Here is a 21481-nt window from a genome sequence, read left to right on the forward strand (position 1 = left end):
TCCCTGGTGCTGACGCTTGGCTGAGAAGTGTCCCAGTGCCAAACTTGACGAGAAGCATGGATGAGGTCAAGGTGCCAGTGGTGAGAGGTAGAGTGACTTTTGGTTGCCCTGGAGCCTGCAGCGGTGGCCCAGCAGTCACCCCGACTCTCCATCTCTTTGTCTGAGACATCATGCTAATGCTTGGGCAGGGTGACACCATGCCCTCTGAGGAAGAAACTGGGAGGAAATGCCATTTGCTTTGTTCCTTCTTGGGTCTCCTCAAGATCTTGAAGCAGGTCTGAGTTCTGCATCATTATTTACAGCTGAAATGTCACAGTCATAACTAAAAGGAAAGAATAAGGTGCTAGCTAAGTGCCGGGCCAGAAAAGCATTTCCAACAGTCAAATTGTTGTCTGTGTGTTTGTGGAGAGCTTTATCACTGTGGTTCTCCTAGCCATGTTCGCTATGTTAAAATCCATAGTGCTTGGGACGCTCCCTGGGAGGGTGGTCTTTTTGTGTGCAACCTGGTTCCCTCCCTCACCCTCCATGCCCTCACATCACGGAGCACTTCTGCTCCGCTGTCTGCTTGATTTCTGTGAAGGTGGCCTGGGCTTTTTCTTTTATGGTGTCCAAGTCCATATTCTGGAGATTCTGTAACTGCCCCAGAATAGAATCCTTATCTTCTTCCTCTTCTTGATCTTCATCTACCATTTTCCGGAGATCTTCAGGCACATCTACATCATCTCCAGCCAGCTGGATTTGGGTCTCATCCATTTCACTCTGTGTGAGAAACAGAGATAGACAATAACCCTGACATTAGCCAACCAACCAGATAAACAGGTAAAATTTTAAAAGAAGCTAAAAAGAAAGGTCTGTCAAGAATGAATGACGGGAATGGCAGGTGTGGCTGTCTGCCGCAGAGCCTGGTCCTGGTGGCCTGGCGGAGGCCAGAGCTCCTTGTTGGGTGGCCCCTCCTTCACTGCATCTTGGGTAGACCAGAACCTTCTGGCACAGTGGTTCTACAAGTGTGGTCCTTGCATGAGCAGCATTTGCAGCACCTAGGAGCCTATAGAAATACCACATGCCCCACCCCACACCTACTCAGTGAGAAACTCTGGGTCTGGGGCAGGGGGGCCCAGGTGTTTGGGTTCTGAGAAGTGCTGCCTGTGATGCTGATGCATGAGAAAGCTAGAGCATCACACCCAGCTCCAGCTCAGGCAGCTTTGTGAGTTTTGCAGAGTCTCTCAGCTCCCCATTAAGGCCCAGGAGGCATGGCCAACCCATTCTGGAGCATGGGGTTTGGGTTGCAGTGACCAGATATTCACTAAACCATTCATTACACTTTAGTGCAACTTCTGCTTGGCCCTGGCTTCTCTTCTCCCTCCTGCTAGATGGAGACACGCTTGTGGCACAGAATGATGTCAAAGTCAAACTTCCACCCTGAAGACCTGGACTGGAGGCTGGCATACATTACATGTTTATTAACTGAGTTGCCGACAGCACCCTACTTGGCGTACTGACAGGCCAGCCTTCTGCGTCAGCGATGCCATCACCCCAGACTAACTTACACATTTTATTTTGTGATTCTAGGCAAGGCTGTCCCAGAATTTCTTAATGCATGCCTCCTGGTATTTAAGATTCCTTTACCATTTAGGCACAGAGCCATCTGTTTCCTAATAAGAGAGAAGATTCTAAAGAAGAACATCCTCCAGGAAAGGTTAGCAGTAGCTTATGTTCCCAGAGGGCTGCCATTAGATACGTTTCAGAGGTCAGATTGTCACATGAAGTGAACTGGGTTTTAGGGGTACAGAGCACTAAAAAGAGCATCAGAAAAGCTAAGGTTAGAAAGGATCTGTGTCAGGGCCACCCGAATATGTGGTGACCAGCTGTGAATTTGTTACCAAAGCTCATGAAAAATCACACAAGGCTTAAACGATCATCTTAATCTTAACCGGACCACTTTGATTTGATTTAAGAAAGATTTCTGCACCTGCTGCGTGCTCAGGTGGAGTCAGAGACAACACACCTGAAGGGAGGCCTGGATTCCCCTTGCCTGGGGGCTGAGTAGAGACAGCCATGTCTGGGTTCCAGGAACGTGTAAACCTTATTCTCCATCTGTAAAGTGGGCTGCAGGGATAGGGTGGCCGAGGTCTCTCCGGTGCTAATGCTCTCTGTTCCCATGCTTGGAGAGGCTGGAGCCTGCCTACCTTTCCCCAGAGCTCTCCACTTTAATTTCATTCCCTTAGGCGGAGTGACAGCAGAGTCTGGCTCCAGAAACGCCTCGAGAGGCAGTTTTCTGATGCAGAGGAAATCAGTGCCCTTGGGAGGGATGGTTCCCACCTAGGCCCTCCCTGGAGAGACTACGAGAAGGACAGCCACACTCCACGTCAGCTTCTGGAAATGAGCGAAGCCTCTCTTTGCATTTGCTGTGGACCCTTTAAGTGCTTAACAGATTAATTAGTTCCTTGTCAAACTGTTGTGGGATTAATTAGTTAGTTAATCCCTGAGGGCTTCCAGCCAATCCTTTATTATACAACCCAGCCAGCCCATTCTCAATTCCCACAAATGCAGGACATCTGTCCTCTCTTATGTACCCCAAAATCAAATGTAACTGATTTGCAAAGACATTCCTGGGTATTCAGGCACCACCCCTTTGGTGGGTAGGAAGATGACTATGTGTGTCACCAGGTTCAAACTTGGACAGAGTAATTGCTGTGGGCCTGGAGGGATAGCCAGCTAGAGGGGCCACAGGGCAGTGAGCCAGATGGCCAGTTCTAAGACCTGACCCACTCAGAAGGTCTCTCGGGATGATGCGCTCCTGCCTCCCATTCACAGGGCGACCCCAGCAAGGCTGCCTTCTATGGTCCTGCCGCCTCTGAGTCCTGAGGAAACTCAGAGGGGTTTTCTCCTTCAAGAGTGACTCCGGACTTCATTTTATCCTCATGCCACTTGCCCAGGGAAAGGAGACCAGTGCAATTCCACTTTGCCTCACGGAAGAGATCTTGATCAGGCTGATTTCTACCAAAGTGGTTCTCAAACTGGGTTCTCTGAGCTAAGAGCATCAGTGTCTCCCAGAACCTTGCTAGAGAGGCACATTCTCAGGCCCTACTCAGACCTACTGATTCAGAAAAGCAAGGGATAGGTCCAGAAACCTGTGCTTTAACCAGCCCTCCTGGTGACTCTTGTGCTTGCTAAAGTTTGAGAACCACTGCTCAACATTTCTTGAAAACAGGGGCTGTAACTTCCCTATTTTTAGGTCTCAGAACCCAGCAGAGCTTCTGGGATGTGAACACAAATAATAATATTTATTGAATGATTCAACGAGCCTATTTTCAGGAACGATGAGACCCTTATTAGTACTTGGATTCAAAGTCCTTTTCATTGCAAAGAGCTCTGTTTTCACAATTACCCACTTCTCTTTATGCTCCAGTGGGGTAGCAAAACCTAGAGGTTAAGGGCCTTGGCTTGGGTCAAACTGCCTGAGGTTAACACTCCACGGCTCACCAGACATGTGACCCAGTGCCTTCCCCAACTTCTCTGGGCTTTAGCTCCTTATCCATATATTGGGAATTGGATTGTTTGCCTGAGCACTGTGGCAGATTAATTAGGTGATAACCGAATTATTCAGAATCTATGAAGCATTCCACTGGTGGTGGCTATTCACAGCAATAATAACCTTCAGAGGTAGGGGAGATCTGCTCTGGACAAACCTTCAGGCAGGGCTCAGCCCTATCAGGAGGGCTTGCTGTCTTTGTACCCCACGTCTGCTCTAGCAATGATTCCTATCCTTACCCCATAGGCTTAGTTTTCCTGAGACATCAGGCTTAGTCACTTCCCTCTCAGCACTAGGCTCTCAATCCTAGGAAAATTCTACCTAGCTGGACCCACACTGCCATGACCACTGTCAGACCTATTCTGAGTATTTGTGGGTGGCAGAGGGTGGTCAATGACAGAGGTCCCTGGCTCACATCCTGGCCCTCTTGGTTCCCACTCCCTGGCCTCATTCCTCATGGGAAGGACCCTAGGAATGCTTGTAAGACACAACATGTCTTATTCAATGTGCTCAATAATCTCCCAGTCCTCGGCTTCCCCACCTGGCCAGTAGCTCAGTGCCCTCTCAGGAGCACAGGCCAGCAGAGGAGGCCTGGGCAGGCTCCAGAATGCATTTAGACAGTGAATGCGGGGTCCTGAGCAGCCAGACTGTGGCCTAAAGGAAGGGTGTGGGCTCTGGGTAGACATGTCCCTTTGTCCCTGAAAATTCCTCCTTCCATGTGAGACTGGCTGGAGGGACAAAGAGAGCCCTCTTAAGCATGGGACTCAGGGAAGGTGGCCTCAGCTGTCTAGATCTGATGGCAGCATTGGGTATGGTCAAGAGCTGTGGTCAGAAAGTCCTACACTCGCTGGACCTTCTAGAAGATCAGTGGTGCTGACCCTTTGTCAGCAGCACAGTTGCTTCAGGTGATGGCTCTAGTGCTGGAATCATCTGCCCTGGGCTGCAGCACCACGAAGGGTGGGGAACCAGACAAGGGCCACTGAGTGGCTACAGCACAGAATGAAGCCCTCTGGAACCCAGCCTGGGCCTGTGGCCTCCTTAGCACTGGGTACACGACCTCAGACCTAGAACTGGCCAAGTGTTCACATGTCTCATTTATAAAAAGCTGCTGCCTGCCAGCCTGTTACCCTGCACAGGCAGCCTATGACAGTGGGAAGAGTGTGGGATTTAGAGCTTGGAGACCTGGGTTCAAGTCCCAAATCTGTCATTTACCCGGTGCATGACCTTGGGCCAGTCACCTTATGTTTTTGAGGCCCAGTGGGAGAGCCACTCAGAGGATTGTTGAGCAGATTGAATGAGACATGTTGTGAAACAGCCTCATAAGCTTCTCAGCCCTGGACAAATGGTAGCGGTGGTTATTAATATTTTAGAGGAAATGGACGGCTCACTGTCAAGATCGCTGCTGCAAGGATGCCTGGGATAAAGAAAGCACCGACAGTGACACAGGCAGTGGGAGAGTGGCAACCTGTAAGAGAAAGATCCGGGACAGAGCAGGCAATTAAGGAGCATAACGGGATTTTTACAGTGGACACTGGGCAGCCTTGTTTCCGCCTTTCCTAATGAACCTCCCTGCTGACAGGACCTTGTCTACAATTCAAACAATGAACGTCTTGTCCAGACTTTCTGCTACCCATTGACAAATCTTAGGTTGGGGAGACCAGGCATATTTGGACACAGTTCACACTTCAAGGAAAGGCAGTAATGCCTCATTACAGCCCCCAAATGCAAATGCAGCTCCAGCCAATATGAATCAGCATCACTGCAGGCCGGAAGCAGCTCCAGAGAGGAAGGGGAGACTCTGCCCCGAGAACTGTGGCGTGAGTGAGTGAAGAGGACCAGAACCTAATTAGGGGACTTAGGGTATACTTTGTTCTTAGAGGTTTCATTTCAGAGGTCGCATTTCTAGAAATCTTATCAATTTGAGATATTGTTTAATGCAGTTAAGAGCTAATTATTTTTATGCCAGCTGAACAGAATCCATTTTAATCTCTTGTTTTTAACCAGACTTATTATCTTTATTGCCAGTGCTGGATGCCCCATTATTTAAACAGCCCCATATTTGCTGTTCCCTGTGACTAATCTCTGACCTTTCACCAAAGGGTGGGCATGACCTTGGATTTCAGACTTGTTATTCCCCAGATCTTGACAAACCAGGCTTCATCTTCTACCAAACTTGTAATACGATGATAAATGATCTTAGATGGTTTTATTGTCATAACACTGAGTATTCACCACTTGTTAGAGTCTAGTCAATGAAACTTGGTGTCTGAGCAAATGCTGGGGTGATTGTAGTAGGTAGATTTGATTTTTTTTTTTTTTTGTCCACAGGATAAAGACGGCTTGAGGAATGGATTTCTGTCATTTCGATGAGTTGTCCTAACCTATGATGTTGATGCTTTTGTGAGGGTCACAGACTTTAGCAGTCAGGGACTTGTTTTCACAAGCCACTCTCCCTGGTCTGCTTACGTGCAAGGCTGCTGCCCTGAGAAGCTTCCCAGGTGACTCTACTGTGTGTTGGTGTGGGGGTCCCAGTGTGAGACGTGCTGGCTGCTTCCTGTGCCACACTCTAGAGCTGCTTTTCTTTACTCCTTTAGCGACTTAAAGAGCCCTCAGCATGCCCAGAGTAGCACAGATGGTGTGGATTTGTCTTCTCAAATAACAGGCGTTGTTTCTAATGCTGAATGAGAGTGTGCGTGCTTTGGGGTCCACATGTTCTAATGCTGACTGAGAGTGTATGTGCATTGGGGTCCACATGAACAGGAATTTCTGGATACCAGCTGTGCACACTTTTTTTCTTTATGAAGACATTCCACAGAGACTCAAGAACTTCCTTGAGGTCACTTATCCAAGCTTCTCATTGAGGAAACTGAGGTCCTGAGGAGTGAAGATACTTGCAACAATTTCATTCTACTTGTTAGGGGATTAGAACTCAGCAAGGCTACCGGTGGTCCAGAAGGAAAACACAGCCCATCGGGTCAGACCTGCATGGAGTTGAATCCTGCTCTGCCATTGACTGGCTGTGAGGCCTTGGGAAGTTGCTTTCCCTCTTTGAGCTGGTGTTCTCATACATAAAGGGGAAGTGATACCCACCTGCTGTACAGGGCAGTTGAACATTAAGTGAGAAAGCTGGTGTGCCAAGTATTGAAGTCCTGCTTCACAAGTGTCCAGTGACTAGGTTTCCATCCTCACTTGTGAATACTCAATCCATGGCTCTTTCAAGAACACGAGTAAGAGGAACAGATGGAACTGGGGCAGGGTGGGAGGGAAGGAAGAGATGATGGCTTCTGGGGCCTCTGATGGCCTTCCTGCCGCCCAGCCACCAGACACAGCTGCTCAGAAGCAGGAGGTTTTGGTGTCTTGGACCCTGCTGGGCAGCCCCAAGAGTTCCTAATCTGAAGGAGGCTGGCAAAGAGTGGTTCAAAATCAACTTTGTTATTTTTTTTAAGAGGAAAATTTTAAATTTAATCCTAAATGGCAGTTTCCATGTGACCTGTTTGAAGACAACTCCCTTGATAAGATTTTTTTCTGTATTTATCTTTTAAAAAGACGAATGATGTCCTAATACAGCAGACAAACACCAGGTGTAACCAAATCGTATAGCTCAGCAGGGGGCATGACATTATTTTTTCAATGACTAACCCAGATTGACAATTCTGTTAATAGGATTAGGGTTCATTGTGGGACTGTTTTCTCTTATTAATTTGGCTTGACTTACATATACATTTTAAATTGGCTACAGAGAGAGGCACATTTACTTTTAGAAAGAATCTTGTGGCTTTATTTACAATGTATTACTTCTCCTATTTGAAGAAATACTACATTTTAATTTTAATACAAATAAACCTTTGTGTTTTGTTGAAAATTTTAATGTTGAATCGAGATGTATTCTTCTCCTGAAAATTTATTTTAATATCACATAGGACAGATAAATTTATTCTGCTGTTTTTGATACTTTGTTCTTTGGGCATTTTTTTTTTTTACCTTTCTTTTTTCCCAGTAACATCTATTTATTCAGCAAATTTTGTGTCCATGTGTGTGCAACTTATGTATGTCAAGCATCACACTAGGCATTAAGGACAAAGATTAAAAAGTCAGCTTCTTTTGTTCAAGAGCACATAGCAGGTGCCAGTATTCAGGGTTGGAAGATGATATAGGAGACAAGCACCCAAGGTATTATGGGAATATGGGAGAGGGTGATCCAATCCAGAATTATGTGAGGGGAGGGAGATCCCAGCAGGCTCTGGAAGAAGTGGCACTAGACCAAAGTCTTACAGAAAGGAAAGGGCTACAAGGGAGCAGAGGACAGAGTGTGAGGAAGGTCCAGGAGTCTGAACTTTATTCTAAAAAGTCATAGTAAGCCAATGTTTTTCAAAACAGGGAGAGAAAAGGATCAGATTTGCACTTCGGAAATCTCAGTTTTGAGGGGAAGTCTAAAAGCTACAAAAGAGCTGTTGCAGTACCAGAGAGAAGAGATGATGAGATTTGCAGTTGGGGAGGAGGTGAGAATTACTCAGGGGTCACTCAGGGTGGCCTGGTGATTTCTCAGGTGTGAGGCTAGAAGTGGGAGGGTAGAGTCAAGGGAGAATTCTGCCTCTCAGTCTGGGGGACAGGCTAGCCAGGCTAGACACTTGTGAAGGTAGAGCCTGCAGGAGGGGCAGGGTAATGAATGAATGGGTTTTGGCTATGAGCATGTCCCGATGTCCAGGTCAGGGTAGACGCAGTTGTGAAATTTCAGGAGATATGCGTGCTGCAGGCACAGATCTGAGAGTCATCAACATCCAGGTAGTAACAGAAAGCAATAGCAAGATGTAGCCTTCCAGGGAAAATATATAGACTTGAGGGAGAAAAAGTGCTGGCCAAGGGAGCACCTTGAGATATCGCACAATTTAGGGCTGTCAGGGGAGGGTTACCCACAAAAAAGATGAAGCAGAAACAATTCAAAGAGAACAAAAGAGGGTGATGTTCAGAAACTAAGGAAAGGGCGGGCTTCAAAAAGCAAGCAACCACCAGTGTTAAAGAGGCCCCAAAAGAAACATGGCAGAGTTATCTACTATATTTACACAGAAACTGAAGAGCTAAAGGAAGGTTTCAGCAGAGCACTGGGAACCAGAGTCATTTAAGGGAAGATACCTAGAAAAGCATATTTACTCAAAAACTGCCATCTAGTTGTTCAGTGGGAGAGATTTGATTCCCTTTACACAGGAGAGATGGTAGAGAAGGAGAAACTGAAGATATGGATTAGGAATAATTAGTGGAGTGACATCCAAATCTAATGTGAGTATCATGGGTCTCTTTAGGCATTTTAAGTCCTCTAAAGACCTAAAATTTGAAACTAGAGGAAATCAACATTGGCTGGATTTGTGTACATGAACATGATAATGACTGCTGTAGACACAGACATATATGCTGCAGAAGACTGCAATTTGATTACTGCACTTGTCCAATTACTTATCTTATTGCTGAAATTAACAATGGCCATCAAAAGTCTCAGTACCATAAATAGTGTTGTCATTAACAATTAACAATACAATTGGGACTGGAGGCATCTGTTCGTCTAGAGGGCTAAGGCTACATTGTTTCTTTGCAAAGAGACCAGATTTGCTTTCCTGGTCAGCAATGGAGTGAAACTGCTTTTCATAGGCAACACTAGCCAAATAATTTCTTTGGAAAATACTGTTCTAATTCCAAAATGTGACACAGTCATCCTCATTAGACCTGACAGCTCCCAGGGAAGACATTTTCTCAAATCTGCTCCCTATTAGGCCACAGTAAGGGGAGGGCCCCAGAGCTGAACCTGCTGTTATGTAACCACTGTGGTGGGGACCCTGGGGAATTGTGAATGAGGGACCCAGGGGTCATCCCTTGTTAGTTGGAGGACGTGTTAAATTCATGCAATTCCCTGTGGACTGCTAATACTACTACTTTAAGTGCTTACCCAATAAGGATGGCACAGGGCTAAGCAGTCTGCAAACTGCCAGGGGAGCAGACGGTTATTAGGAGCTCACTGAAGCCTGGTGACCCCTGCTTTCTGCCCAGTGCCATTTCTTTGTTAGAGGGTGTGTTCAGCTCTCAAGTCTACCACCATGAATGAGGTACAGTTTAGAGGGGCTATGGGGACAATGGGGCACGAAAAAGTGCTGGATGAAGAATAAGGATGGGAAGCCCCATCTGTCACAGCAGCTTTGTGACCTTCAGCTATTCCCCAATTTACATGATCCTTACCATCACGTGTTGAGCACACATCTTTTCTGGATGTAAAAAATAAGTCTAATAAAAGAGAAACACCATTCAGACATTGGAGTCCTGGAGTCCAGGAGTCAAAGTCCTGCGGTTACCCGGAACCCACACCTGCTAGGGAGAGAACTCAGAGGAGGGGGTGGGAGCAATGGCTGCCATGTTCCTGGGAGAACCCAGATGCCAGCCCACAGAGGGACCAGGTAATGACTTAGGAAGCTAGAAGATGAAAATCTACAACTCAGATTCCCATTGTGGTTTTCTGGTGGCTAAAAGTTCCACTGTGAGGGCTTCCTCTGCATGATCAGACAGACCTACCAGTTACCCACAGGCCAGTACCGCCCAGTGCCCAGCCACTCTGGGGTGTTGGGCGGGACTCGGTATTACAATCAAAGGCCCAGGAAATGATTTCACCTCCCCAATCATCTCCTCTCACGTCTGGATATTCCAAGTCCTGCCATTTCACAGTCTCCCCTATCCCTGGCTACCACTGCGATAGCTGAAACAGGATTGTTAGCCAGCAGTCTCTTTCCCGGGACGCTTTCCCACGGGAGGAACGGAATGCACAATCTGGTACTTAATGGTAAAATAATGTTTTTTTTTTTTTTTTTTTTTTGTAGAGACAGAGTCTCACTTTATGGCCCTCGGTAGAGTGCCGTGGCCTCACACAGCTCACAGCCAAATGTTGTTGTTTTTTTTTAAGTCACTTTCAGAACTTTATTTCTGCCCCATCCTGGTTCTGCTGTGACCCCCTGGGGGGTTAGGACGTGCCCCATCCGCGAGGCCGCTGGTGGCTCTGCACCTGGGAACGCGAGGGGGCGCCCGGCGTCGGGGACCCGGGGCAGCGCAGGCTGCCGCCGCCGCACGCCAGCTCGGCTGGGACAGGCGGGGCTGCTCCGTGCGGAGGGAGCCGCCACCCTCGGGCTGCCAGCCTGGGAAGTGTGTCTGTCCTCCAGATCTTCTCTCTCTCCACTTGGGCTATCTAAAGCCGGCAGCACCCTGAGCCTCCTTGGTGGGCAGGGAAGGGGACGCAGAGTGCCTTTTGACCGTGCAGGGAACCGAGAGGCCTCCAAGGTTGGGGCTGGAGTGCAAGCCCACGGTGCCATGTCAAGTTTGGGAAGGTGCTTGGTCTGGACTAAGTGGATTGTGAGCTGGCTGGTTTTTGATTGTCTAGTTTCTATTAAGTACTGTTTTTATGGATAGTTACAATGGATTAGAATTACCCCGCATTTTACAAAAAGCAGGCAATTGTTATCATTCGTCTTTTTAGTATTTTTCACACCATAGGCAATTCTTGAAATATTATGTGCAGAATCCATTTTTAACAAAATGCAACCAAATATCAAAAATGGGGGAGTCCCCATCTGGAAGTAAACTTTGAAATGAACTATGCAAGTGTGGAATGCATTCAAATGAAATTCTCACCTGTTTATTTGGATTGTATTTGGAATTTAGGCAGCCACTCGCAAGTCTAGGACAACACGGGGGAAAAAGAAGATGATCTCCCCTCCCCCACTACGGGGTGTAGACCACGGCAGTGAAATACTGAGGCCCTGCAGTTTGTCTCAAACGTCTTGGGGGCAGTTTTAAGTCATGTAGAGTTCAAAACTGCCCTAAAGGTTTTGGGGACAGTTCACATATTAAGATTAGAAAGAGTAGACCCCCTGGGGAGGGAGACAGAGAGCCGTGTTCACATTCTGTTGTGAATAAGTTGCTCTTTTTCATGGTTGAGAATCTAAATTCCAATCTTGGTAGGTTATTGCAAAGTTGTTTGATCTTGGGCTGCAGTTTCTTCAGGTCTAAAATGAGGCAGCAGTGGGGTTAGATTATTAGATGAACTCCAAGGTCTCTTTCAGGTGAGGTTGAAAAGTATTATGAAAAAATCAGGTGAGGTTCTCAAAAGTATTATGCATTTGAGAGAGCTACAGAAAAAGTGGCTATCTGAGCTTCCAGGAGCATGCAATAAAAGATACCCGGCTCCACTGTTAATTTATTGTCTTTCTTTGTGTCTCCCCATCTCTCCAGCTGGCTTTAGAGAGCAGTAGCCTAGGCAAATATAGTCATTATCATTCTCCAGGGAGGATCTGAATTTGCACATGTCATGACTATAATTCTCTCCTCTTCTCATAGTTACTGTTGAAAAGGCTCTTGTCCCAAAGGATGGCTTGGCACAGAGAATTGGGAGTTACTTTTTCTCCGAAGAGCAATAAACCTTGCTCCTAACCTTCAAAGTATTCACTGCTGAGCATCTGGAAACGAGCAAGACCTCTGACCCACAGTAGATAAGAAAAAAAAATCAAAAGTTCAGTCTTGAGGTACAGGACTTTGAGTTGTTGCATTGATTACACACAAATGTGCTTATGGTCCTTAAGACCTCTGGTTGTTATTATTAAGAAATAAGAGTTTTGTGCACAGAGATTATAACAGCAATAGTAAGAGCTATCATCTATTGAGGCTTACCATTTGTTAGGCACTGTACTAGGTCCTTTACATTAGATTACCTCTGACAAAGACTCTAGGAAGTTAGGTACTGTTGCCCTCATTTTATAGATGAGGAAACTTAGGCTCAGGTATTTTTGATAGCCATCTGGAGTTGTACTGTCTTACAGAGCCAGAGACAGAATTCAACCCAATTCTTTTAAGATTCCTACAGAAATATAACAGAATAGTTGTCAAAAATAAATCCTTCAGAAGCTCAACCTTAATGGAAGAGGAATGTCTAGCTAATCCTGTGCAGGGTGTGTGTGTGTAATAAATTTCTGCTTCATCGTAAGCAAGATTTGTGAAGGTGGAGTCATTCAGAGGATCTTGCAGTCCCCCAGGTCGGGGCATGGGGAGCATAATGGGGACAGAAGAAATGAACCAGAGTAGCAAAGTGCAGAGCCCTCTGTCACCACTGGTTACAAGCCCGGATCAGCACATGTGAGCCACATGCCATAACATGCCACTGCGTCCTCTTCCCTCCAGTAAACCACCTACCCCTCAACCAGAACCTACAGACAGTCATCCTCTCAGCCAGTGCTTGGGCAGTCAATCATTTCTTTCAAATAGAGGCGGAATATCACAGAGGGTATGGCCCTGGGCTCTGGCCTGTGGCAGGAGGGCGCTCACTTTCTTCATGCCTGTTTCCTCTATTGTTGTAACATGGATGTGATAACAGAACCCAAATGAATTGATACATGCAAAGCACATTGCCAGGCACTTAGAGAGAGCTCAATCAATCAATGTCAGCTAAGATTACTGTCCCCATTCATATATTCAAATATTAAAAGTAGAGGGTGGCGCCTGTGGCTCAAGGAGTAGGGTGCTGGTCCCATATGCTGGAGGTGGCGGGTTCAAACCTAGTCCCAGCCAAAAAAAAAAACAAATATTAAAAGTAGAAAGAGTAGACCCCTTGGGGAGGGATTATTCTTTAGATAATCACATTTAAATGTTGTCTATAACTTCCCTTTTTGAGCAAAAATGGAAGTTCATACAGGTTACGTTAAAAACTGGAATCAAGTATTTATGCACTCCAAGTTCAATGTACTTTTCACTATATTGAATGCCTCAGTTAAGATTAACACACACACACATACATATATATCCACGAGCATGATTCTTAGTTGATAATCAAACATGCCATGTCTTGTATTAATTAAAAAACAATTAGATGCTTACTGTGTTCCGTAGCAATCTTACCTTTGGGAGCCTGTACTTTTCTCTGAGATGAACTCTGAGGCATGCCCTCTCTCCCTTTTTTTGTGTAAATGCTGCATCTCTTTCCATCCTAAAAGTTAAAGAATCGAACCAAGGATCAGAAGGACATCAGAAAGTCAAGGCCGTTCCAGCCGATGCTTAGAGGAACAGGACACTGGGATACACTTCTGAGTTCCCACTGCCAGCAGACACTAGGAAATACAGGATTTCCCCCAGAAAGTCTGCCTCTCTGCTCTTTACTATTGTTAACTCAATACAGACCCAAATCCCAAAGACAATGTGGTTCTAGAGAATCTTGTCACCCCCGTAGAGTATGCGACATCATAGCTCACAGCAACCTCAGACTCTTGGGCTCAAGAGATTCTCTTGCCTCAGCCTCCCAAGTAGCTGGGATTATAGGTGCCAGCCACAACGCAAGGCTATTTTTAGAGTCAGGGTCTCGTTCTGGCTCAGACTGGTCTGGAACTCATGAGCTCAGGCGATCCACCCACCTCAGTCCTCCAGAGTGCTGGGATTACAGGGTGTGTGAGCCACTGCGCCTGGCCTACTTTATTCTTTTGTTTGTTTGTTTTGTCTGTTTTATTCTTAAAGTAGAGCTGCTGTGGCCTGTTTGGCTTACAACCACAGCCTTGGAATCACCTGGGTGCTTAGGACAGAAGCGGTTCCCTGGGCCTGATCCCAGGATGCTGGCTGGGGGAAGCTACCAGCTGAAATGGGGTCATAGTACCCAGAATCAGAGGGGTACTTTGGAGGCCTATGGTATTTGGGAATATTCTATAAAGATGTCTCCCTTCATTGTTACTCCCTCCTCACCCCAATTTAGGCACACTACTTCTTCCCTGGTTAGAAGGAGGTATCTCCAAACAAGACGGGGTAGATTACCATAGTGCCAGATTGGGGTCCTGCTCTGCGCATGACCTGATTGGATTTGTGATCATGCTGGTCAGAATGTTCCAATAGAGACAAAAGCAGACACCTCTAGGGATGTCTGCAAAGCTTATGAGAACTGCCTTTCTTTCCTGTTGCCCACATAAGTGCTTCATTTGTGTCTAATGTTACACACATGGCCCTGCCCTCTGGCTATACCAGGTTGGAACACACTAAGTAAATGAAATCACTTCTTTGGGAATTGAGGATTAGGACTCAGAAAGATAGACGCTTGCATTGTGGCTGGAACTATAACCGGGGAATACAGAGGCCAATGGCTATTATTTTTCCACCAGGAATGTGGTCTGGGTAACAGAGAGAGAGCAAGCTGGAGAGAAGGAGCAAAGCAACATACATAGACAGAAACAACCTCAAGAGATGGAAAAGGAGCGCTTGTGGTTTCTCAACAACCTTTTGCTTTGTACTTTGGACTCTTGGGAGGCCTGGTGGGATGTTTGCTCATGGATTTGGTGGAGTGTCTTTGCAGAAAAGATCATTTGCATTAAAATAAGTCCCCTACTTTCATTTTCAGGTGAAAACTGATTTCTTTTTATTTTAATTTTTTTTTGGAGGGAGGCAAAGTCCCATTTTGTCACCCAGGCTAGAATGCAGTGGCATCATCATAGATCATTGCAGCCTCGGATTCCTGGGCTCAAGTGATCCTCTTGCCTCAAGTTCCCAAATAGCTGGGACTCTATGCAAGTACCACCATGCCCAGCTAATTTAAACTTTTTTTTTTTTTGCAGAGATAGGGTCTTGCTATCATTACCCAGGCGGGTCTTAAACTCCTGGCCTCAACCAATCTTCCTGCCTTGTCCTCCCAAAGTGCTGGGATTACAGGTATGAGTTACTGCACCTGGCATTTTCTATCTCTTGCCTCCAAGTTTTGAAATAATCTTAAAAGACTGAGCATAGAGGAGGGCTGGATCTGAAACAGACATTCAGATGAAACTACTAGTCACTGGGCCCTGGCTCAGGTGTTCTTTGAGCTCATTTCCAGGCATAGAACTTCAAGTCTGCAACAGCTATGCAGGAGCATCAGGTTCGGCCTTCTAGTTTAGGAGGAGACAGAGGATAAAGTGACCTGTCCATGAGATCAGAAATCTGTGGCATGGGCAGGAAGATCTTCCTCTCCCACCCCCATCACCAATATTTTGCCACGAAAACTTTCAAACACAGAAAAATTGAAAGCATTGTGTAGTGAAATCCGTCAGGGTGGTCAGTCTGCAGCCCATGGGCCACACATGCATTATGTGAGGATTTTTTTGCTTATCTGTGGCATAGATCTGTTGGATACCATGAAAACTATGCACAGAACTTTGTTTTTTTGCTCATCAGCCTTTGTTAGTAGTTGTGTATTTAATGTGTGGTCCAAGACAACTCTTTTTCTTCCAATATGATACAGAGATGAAGCCAAAAGATTGGACATCCCTACTGGAATATACAATTTGAGTCTCACTATACATTTTGTCATATCTTTTCTTCTCTTTTCTTTTGGTGCATTTCAAAATCGCAGAAATCAGTACACTTCCTCCCAAACACTTCAAAATGCATTAACTGGTGTGACATATTTGCTTTTACAGTTCCTTTTTTTCTAGTGAAGCAAAATTTGCATATAATTTAATGCAAAAAATTTAAAGCATACTATCTGACGATTCCCAAAAGGCACACACCTAAACCCTTATCAAGACATAAAACATTACTTTCACCTGGGGAAATTCCCTCATTCTCATTCCCAGTCAACACCTTCCCCTTGTCCTAGAAGGAACCATCATCCTTTTCCCACCATAGTTTGGTTCTACCATATTTAGAACTTCATAAACATAAAACCACACACTTCATCTTTTGTGCAAATTGTCTTTCACTCAGCATAAAATCTTTTGACATTCATCCACATTGTTTTATTTATCAATAGTTTTTCTTTTTATTGCTGAGTAGTATTCTACTGGATGTACACATCTACCAGTTTGTCTGTCATTCTCCTGTGGATGGGTACTTGAACCATTTTTTCTTTCTTTCTTTTTTTTTTTTTTTGAGATAGAGTCTCACTTTGTCTCCCTGGAATGCCATGGCGTCACAGCTCACAGCAACCTCAAACTCTTGGGCTCAAGCGATTCTCTTGCCTCACCCTCCTAAGCAGCTGGGTCTACAGGGCACTTGAACTATTAATGTTTCCTTTTCTGAGCTAGAGTGAGTGAAGCTGTTAAGAATGTTGTGCTACTAGTCTTTTTGTTGATATATATCTTCATTTGCCCTAAGTAAAAATATGTAGGCATGGGATTTCTAGGTTCTAGGGTAACTTCATTGAGTTTTAGTTTCGTTTAGTTTTATAAGAAGAATTAAAACATTTTCCAAAGTGGGTGTACTATCTTATAGCTCAACAACGGCAACAAGAGTTCTAGGCGTTTCACATTTTGGCCAACATGTGATATTTGGTCTTCTAAATTTTAGCCATTTTGGTGTGCCAGTGGTGATTTACTGTGATTTCAATTGTTTCCATTTCCAAGACAATGACATTAAATAGTTTTTCATGTACAATTGGCTGTGTATATATCTTTCTGGAGTATTTATTTATTTGTTTAAATTTTTATTTTTATTTTTACATATACAGATGTTAATTAGGTTTCCATCTTTTCTTGCCTTCACAAAAGGCAAGAAAAATACTCCAAAATACTTTCTGGAGTATTTATTTGTTCAAATCTTTTGCCCAGTTTTTTTATTTTTTGCTTTTATTATTGCATTGTAGGAGTTCTTTGTATACCCTAGATCCCAGCTTCTTGTCAGATACATGTTCTGCCAATATTTTCTCAGTCAATGGCTTGCCTATTTATTTTCTAAGTGGTATCTTTTAATGTACAAAAGTTTTCTGGTTTTTTTTTGTAGAGACAGAGTCTCACTGTACCGCCCTCAGGTGGAGTGCCATGGCGTCACACTGCTCACAGCAACCTCTAACTCTTGGGCTTACGCGATTCTCCTGCCTCAGCCTCCCGAGCAGCTGGGACTACAGGCGCCCGCCACAATGCCCGGCTATTTTTTTGTTGCATTTTGGCCGGGGCTGGGTTTGAACCCACCACCCTCGGCATATGGGGCCGGCGCCCTACTCACTGAGCCACAGGCGCCGCCCCTAATGTACAAAAGTTTTAAATTTGGAGTCTAATTTATCATTTAAAAATTTTATGATCATTGCTAACCTTCACCTACTTCTAAGTGGCAAAGATAATTCTATGTCTTTTCCCTAAAAGCTGTGTAATTTTAGCTTTTCTATTGTAGGCATATGATGCATGTCAAATTAATTTTTGTATATAGTGTGAGGTAGGGGTCAAAGTTCATTGTTTTTTAGCTGTTTCGGCACCATTTGTTGAAAAGACTTTCCTTTCCCCACCTCATTTGTTTTGACACCTTTGTTGAAAATCAAATAACTGTATAAACCCCATTCATCCATTTGTTGTTCTGAATCCCCGTGCAGACTCAGACTCTAGTCCTCTGGAGGCAGGCTGCAAGTCACTCAGAAAAACTGTTTGCTCTGTTTATGAGTACATGTAGCTAGTCTCTGCAAAGCACAGGGTAAATTCCTGCAGAAGAAAACCCACGTCTCCCATCTCAGCACATTCCCCCCAGTGCCAGCCCCAGAGTAGGAGTCCGAACAATTACTGAATAAAACAAAGATCAGAGGCAAGTTACACGTGACACCAGGGCAAGTGTTGAATCATAATTAAGGCAAAAGGGCATTTTAAGATAATGGAGAAAAATGGAGGGATAAACTATTGTTTTACGTCCTTTCCAAAGATTTCATTGTATTTAGGTACAGACCTCTTTCAGTGCTAATGGCACAAGTAGTAAAAGAAAAATTGAACAGGAAAATATGTGCAGTAGGGTACGCTGTTAGTAGTTTTTCATGTACAATTAGTAGAGCTAATTCTGCTACTTTTCTAAAAAGGCGAGGAAAGGTTTAGGAGGCTTTTATTTACAAACCTTCATTTTAATTACTATGTATACTATTTCTGTCTGTAGCTCTCTACATTTAACTTGTGATAAATCACTTTTGATGCCTCCTTTTTGTTGAATTCTATGTGATGATGCTTTTAAAAACTCAAGCAATGGGCTGGAAGTCATCTCTCTTTGTCATATGAGAATCAGGCTGCCTTGCTACTATTTCTTAAAGTGGGTGATGACATAGATCTATACTATTCTTACACACACACACACACACACACACACACACAGAGCTGAGTAGTTGACAGTACAATCTACCCGTTGACCACACATACCATTTAACCATTTTGAGCTTTGATCTAATCAGAACTCTGCCAGTACTTAAGCTTGTTGCCATTTTTGTCTTCTATGAAATTTTCATCCCAAGAAAGGCAGGATTACACTCTTTCCTAACAGATTGTATAATGTATTCTTGGTTATCAAAGTACGCATAGACCTTTGGGACTTTGGATTGGTAAATACTCACGATGTGTGAAAAAGCAGGATGCATTATGTCCCATCTCAATCCCACAAAATCGGATGTTGTATATGTACACTTCAGATCTAGAAGGACATGTCAAACTATAAACTGCTTGTCATTGGGGATGACTTTGTTCTTTGCTTCTTGTGTTTTTCAGTTTCCTATACAGCATATATTAACTTTAAAAAAAATAAAGGTTATTGTGAAAACCTGGGAAAAAATTAGGATGTTAGTTAATCAAGCAGATGTCCTATCTGTGATCAGATTTATTGTTGGGACTTATTAAGTGGTATTTTGTTTGATTAGATAGATAGTGTAAATTTCTGACCATTTTCATTAGTCTTCTTGAGTGGAGAATGTTTGGTTTTATTGTTCTAGTTCTATTTTTTTTTTTTTTACATATACATGTGTTTATTAGGTTTCCATTTTTTGCCTTCACAAAATTAAAGAGGCTTAAAATTTAATAACAATAACAAAGTTTAAGATAAGGACTAGAAACAAAACCTTGTAAAGAACAAATGAACATAAATACATTCAGAAAAGAAATTAGAGAATTGCTGCATCGAAATATTAAGCAATAATAATAATAATGCAAAGAAAGTAACATTCACATTGTCAAATAAGAGTATGTCTATTATAGAATGCTTTGACTCTGAGATTCAGTATGGAGTCATCAGTTAATTTCTTCTTATTATTTTTTCTAAGTCTCAAAAAATAGACAACTAATATTTATAAATAAAAGTAAAAGATAATTAAAAAAACAGATCATTATTTCTTCATTATAAAGTACTTATTCTTTTTTCACACCTGTTTTTCCTTTATATGCCATGGGCAAAGCCAGCCAGTATTCAAGGAAAGCTGCTTCTTTTTCCCAAGTCTTAGCACCAACATCATTTTCGTAGTGGTATTTCCTTTTTTTTTTTTTTTTTTGGTAATGGACTTTAATTTATTGCAGAGCCAAGCACAATACATTCTGGGTAGTTTATAAGCCACAATTTCTTTCAGAACAATACAATAGACCAGGTTTCCACTAAATATGGGCTTTGTACTTTCTTAGTTTCCTCCAAGTCATTAACCTTTTCACCTATAATCATCTTAGTGATAGGACTTAGGCGACTATTATGTAATTGATCATTAGCGAAATAGCCGTGGTGGCAAAAAAGAAATAGTTTTCTTTTGAGACATGTGATGAACATTTAACCCCTAGGTTAATGTTTCAATTCTTAATTGATTAGTAAAAGACTCAAGTTAATTTCTACCTTAAACTTTTAAAATAAGTGACATAAATGACACTTATTTAGAGTCTTCAAGTAGTGAAAAATTGTTGGAGATAATCATATTCTACTATATGCAAGTAGGATTTTACTAATATATTTATATTATATTATATTATGTATCATATTATTATTGTATTTGATTTAGCCAGGAGAATGTCCTTATTATTTGGAGGTAGATGTCTTAAGTATTTAGGGGTGAAGTATCCTGATATGTGTAATTTAGAAAACTATCATCTATCATCCATTTAATATATAAAAAAAATGACAAAATGTTAACTGTTGAGTTGATGTCACACATATATATGGGTATTTGTCATACTATTCTTTTTTTCTGTATGTTTAGAGTTTCCATACTAAACAGTCCACAAATCTATTGTTAGTCTTTGATAAGCCAAATCTTCTGACATAATTGTCCTGTTGTGCTTTCTGGGCTTTTCACTTTTTTTTCCACATATAACATCAAGGAGGTTACACTGTGTGTTTTTTAGGGCCCTCTTTTAAGTATAAAGTCTGAATTCTTGCAATTTGAGAACTTTCTACTAGCTTGGAGGGTAAATTTCAGAAAGGCTGTGAAGTTAGTCAAACTCACCAGTTTTTGTCTGAATAATTCATTCAAAGTGAGGTCAATGAAAACCTAGACCAGAAAGTGTCCACCTGCCTTAGAAGGACATATAGATCCATTAACCATTTCTCATTTCCATTCAGATATGTAGGAAGGAGGACAAAGTGGCTGCTGACGCAAGGGAATCATTCACTTTAGAAAAACAACCTTCCTTGGGATAGAGGTGAACAGTACAAGAAAAGGTGTCTCAAAAAGCAGAGAGAAATAACCCAGGGAACTGAAGTAAGTATGGGAGGAGCCAGCTTCTCCTGCTTTTTAAAGGGAAATGAAGTAGCACGTACTCACTTCTCCTCAATCATCTGCTTTTGGTATTCTTCATACTCCTCTCTAGTCATCCCTTGAGCTGTGGCAGGATCAGATGGACTCCCTTCTTCCTTTTTTTCTTCAGACCCACCACCAAATCCTAAATTCTTTATCTGGTTACTGATCATGCTTTTCATAAAGAAAGCCATTGTCTCTGCCCCAGAAAAACAAAACCCAAGCTCAGACAAAATCTCAAAGCAAAAAAACAAAGATAAAACACACCCAAGAGAAAACCTCTCACTATTCTCAACGACAGCGGTGTGACAGCAAATGACTTTGCTGGGCCTCATCTATTCAAGGGCATTATCATAGAGAAGAGGGGTTTGCCGTCCGTAAGCTGGATTAAAGTGAACTCCTTAATATACAGAGGCAGATGGTTCAGATTACTAAAGCACGCAATCAGAGGCAACCAACTACCTTCTGAATTAATACAC

General features: G+C 43.4%; 1 protein-coding gene across 1 annotated transcript; it reads right to left on the reverse strand.

Moving 5' to 3' along the window:
• Positions 1–531: 531 nt before the first annotated feature.
• CPLX4 (complexin 4) lies at positions 532–21207 on the reverse strand. The gene is made up of 3 exons (XM_053571920.1): positions 21030–21207; positions 13448–13535; positions 532–759 (listed from the first exon to the last, which is right to left on the reverse strand). The coding sequence occupies exons 1-3, from the start codon at positions 21194–21196 to the stop codon at positions 532–534; spliced, it is 483 nt and encodes a 160-aa protein (XP_053427895.1). The 5' UTR covers positions 21197–21207.
• Between the last annotated feature and the right edge of the window lie 274 nt (positions 21208–21481).

The sequence above is a fragment of the Nycticebus coucang genome, chromosome 19, assembly GCF_027406575.1.
Source record: "Nycticebus coucang isolate mNycCou1 chromosome 19, mNycCou1.pri, whole genome shotgun sequence".
Taxonomy (NCBI): Eukaryota; Metazoa; Chordata; class Mammalia; order Primates; family Lorisidae; genus Nycticebus; species Nycticebus coucang.

Coding starts and splice junctions, on each gene's coding strand:
- CPLX4 (XM_053571920.1), bottom strand. CDS start 21,196: ATGGCTTTCTTTATGAAAAGCATGATCAGTAACCAGATAAAGAATTTA. Junction 13,536..21,029: donor AAGCAGATGATTGAGGAGAA/GTGAGTACGTGC, acceptor TTTAACTTTTAG/GATGGAAAGAGATGCAGCAT. Junction 760..13,447: donor AAAAGTACAGGCTCCCAAAG/GTAAGATTGCTA, acceptor TTTCTCACACAG/AGTGAAATGGATGAGACCCA.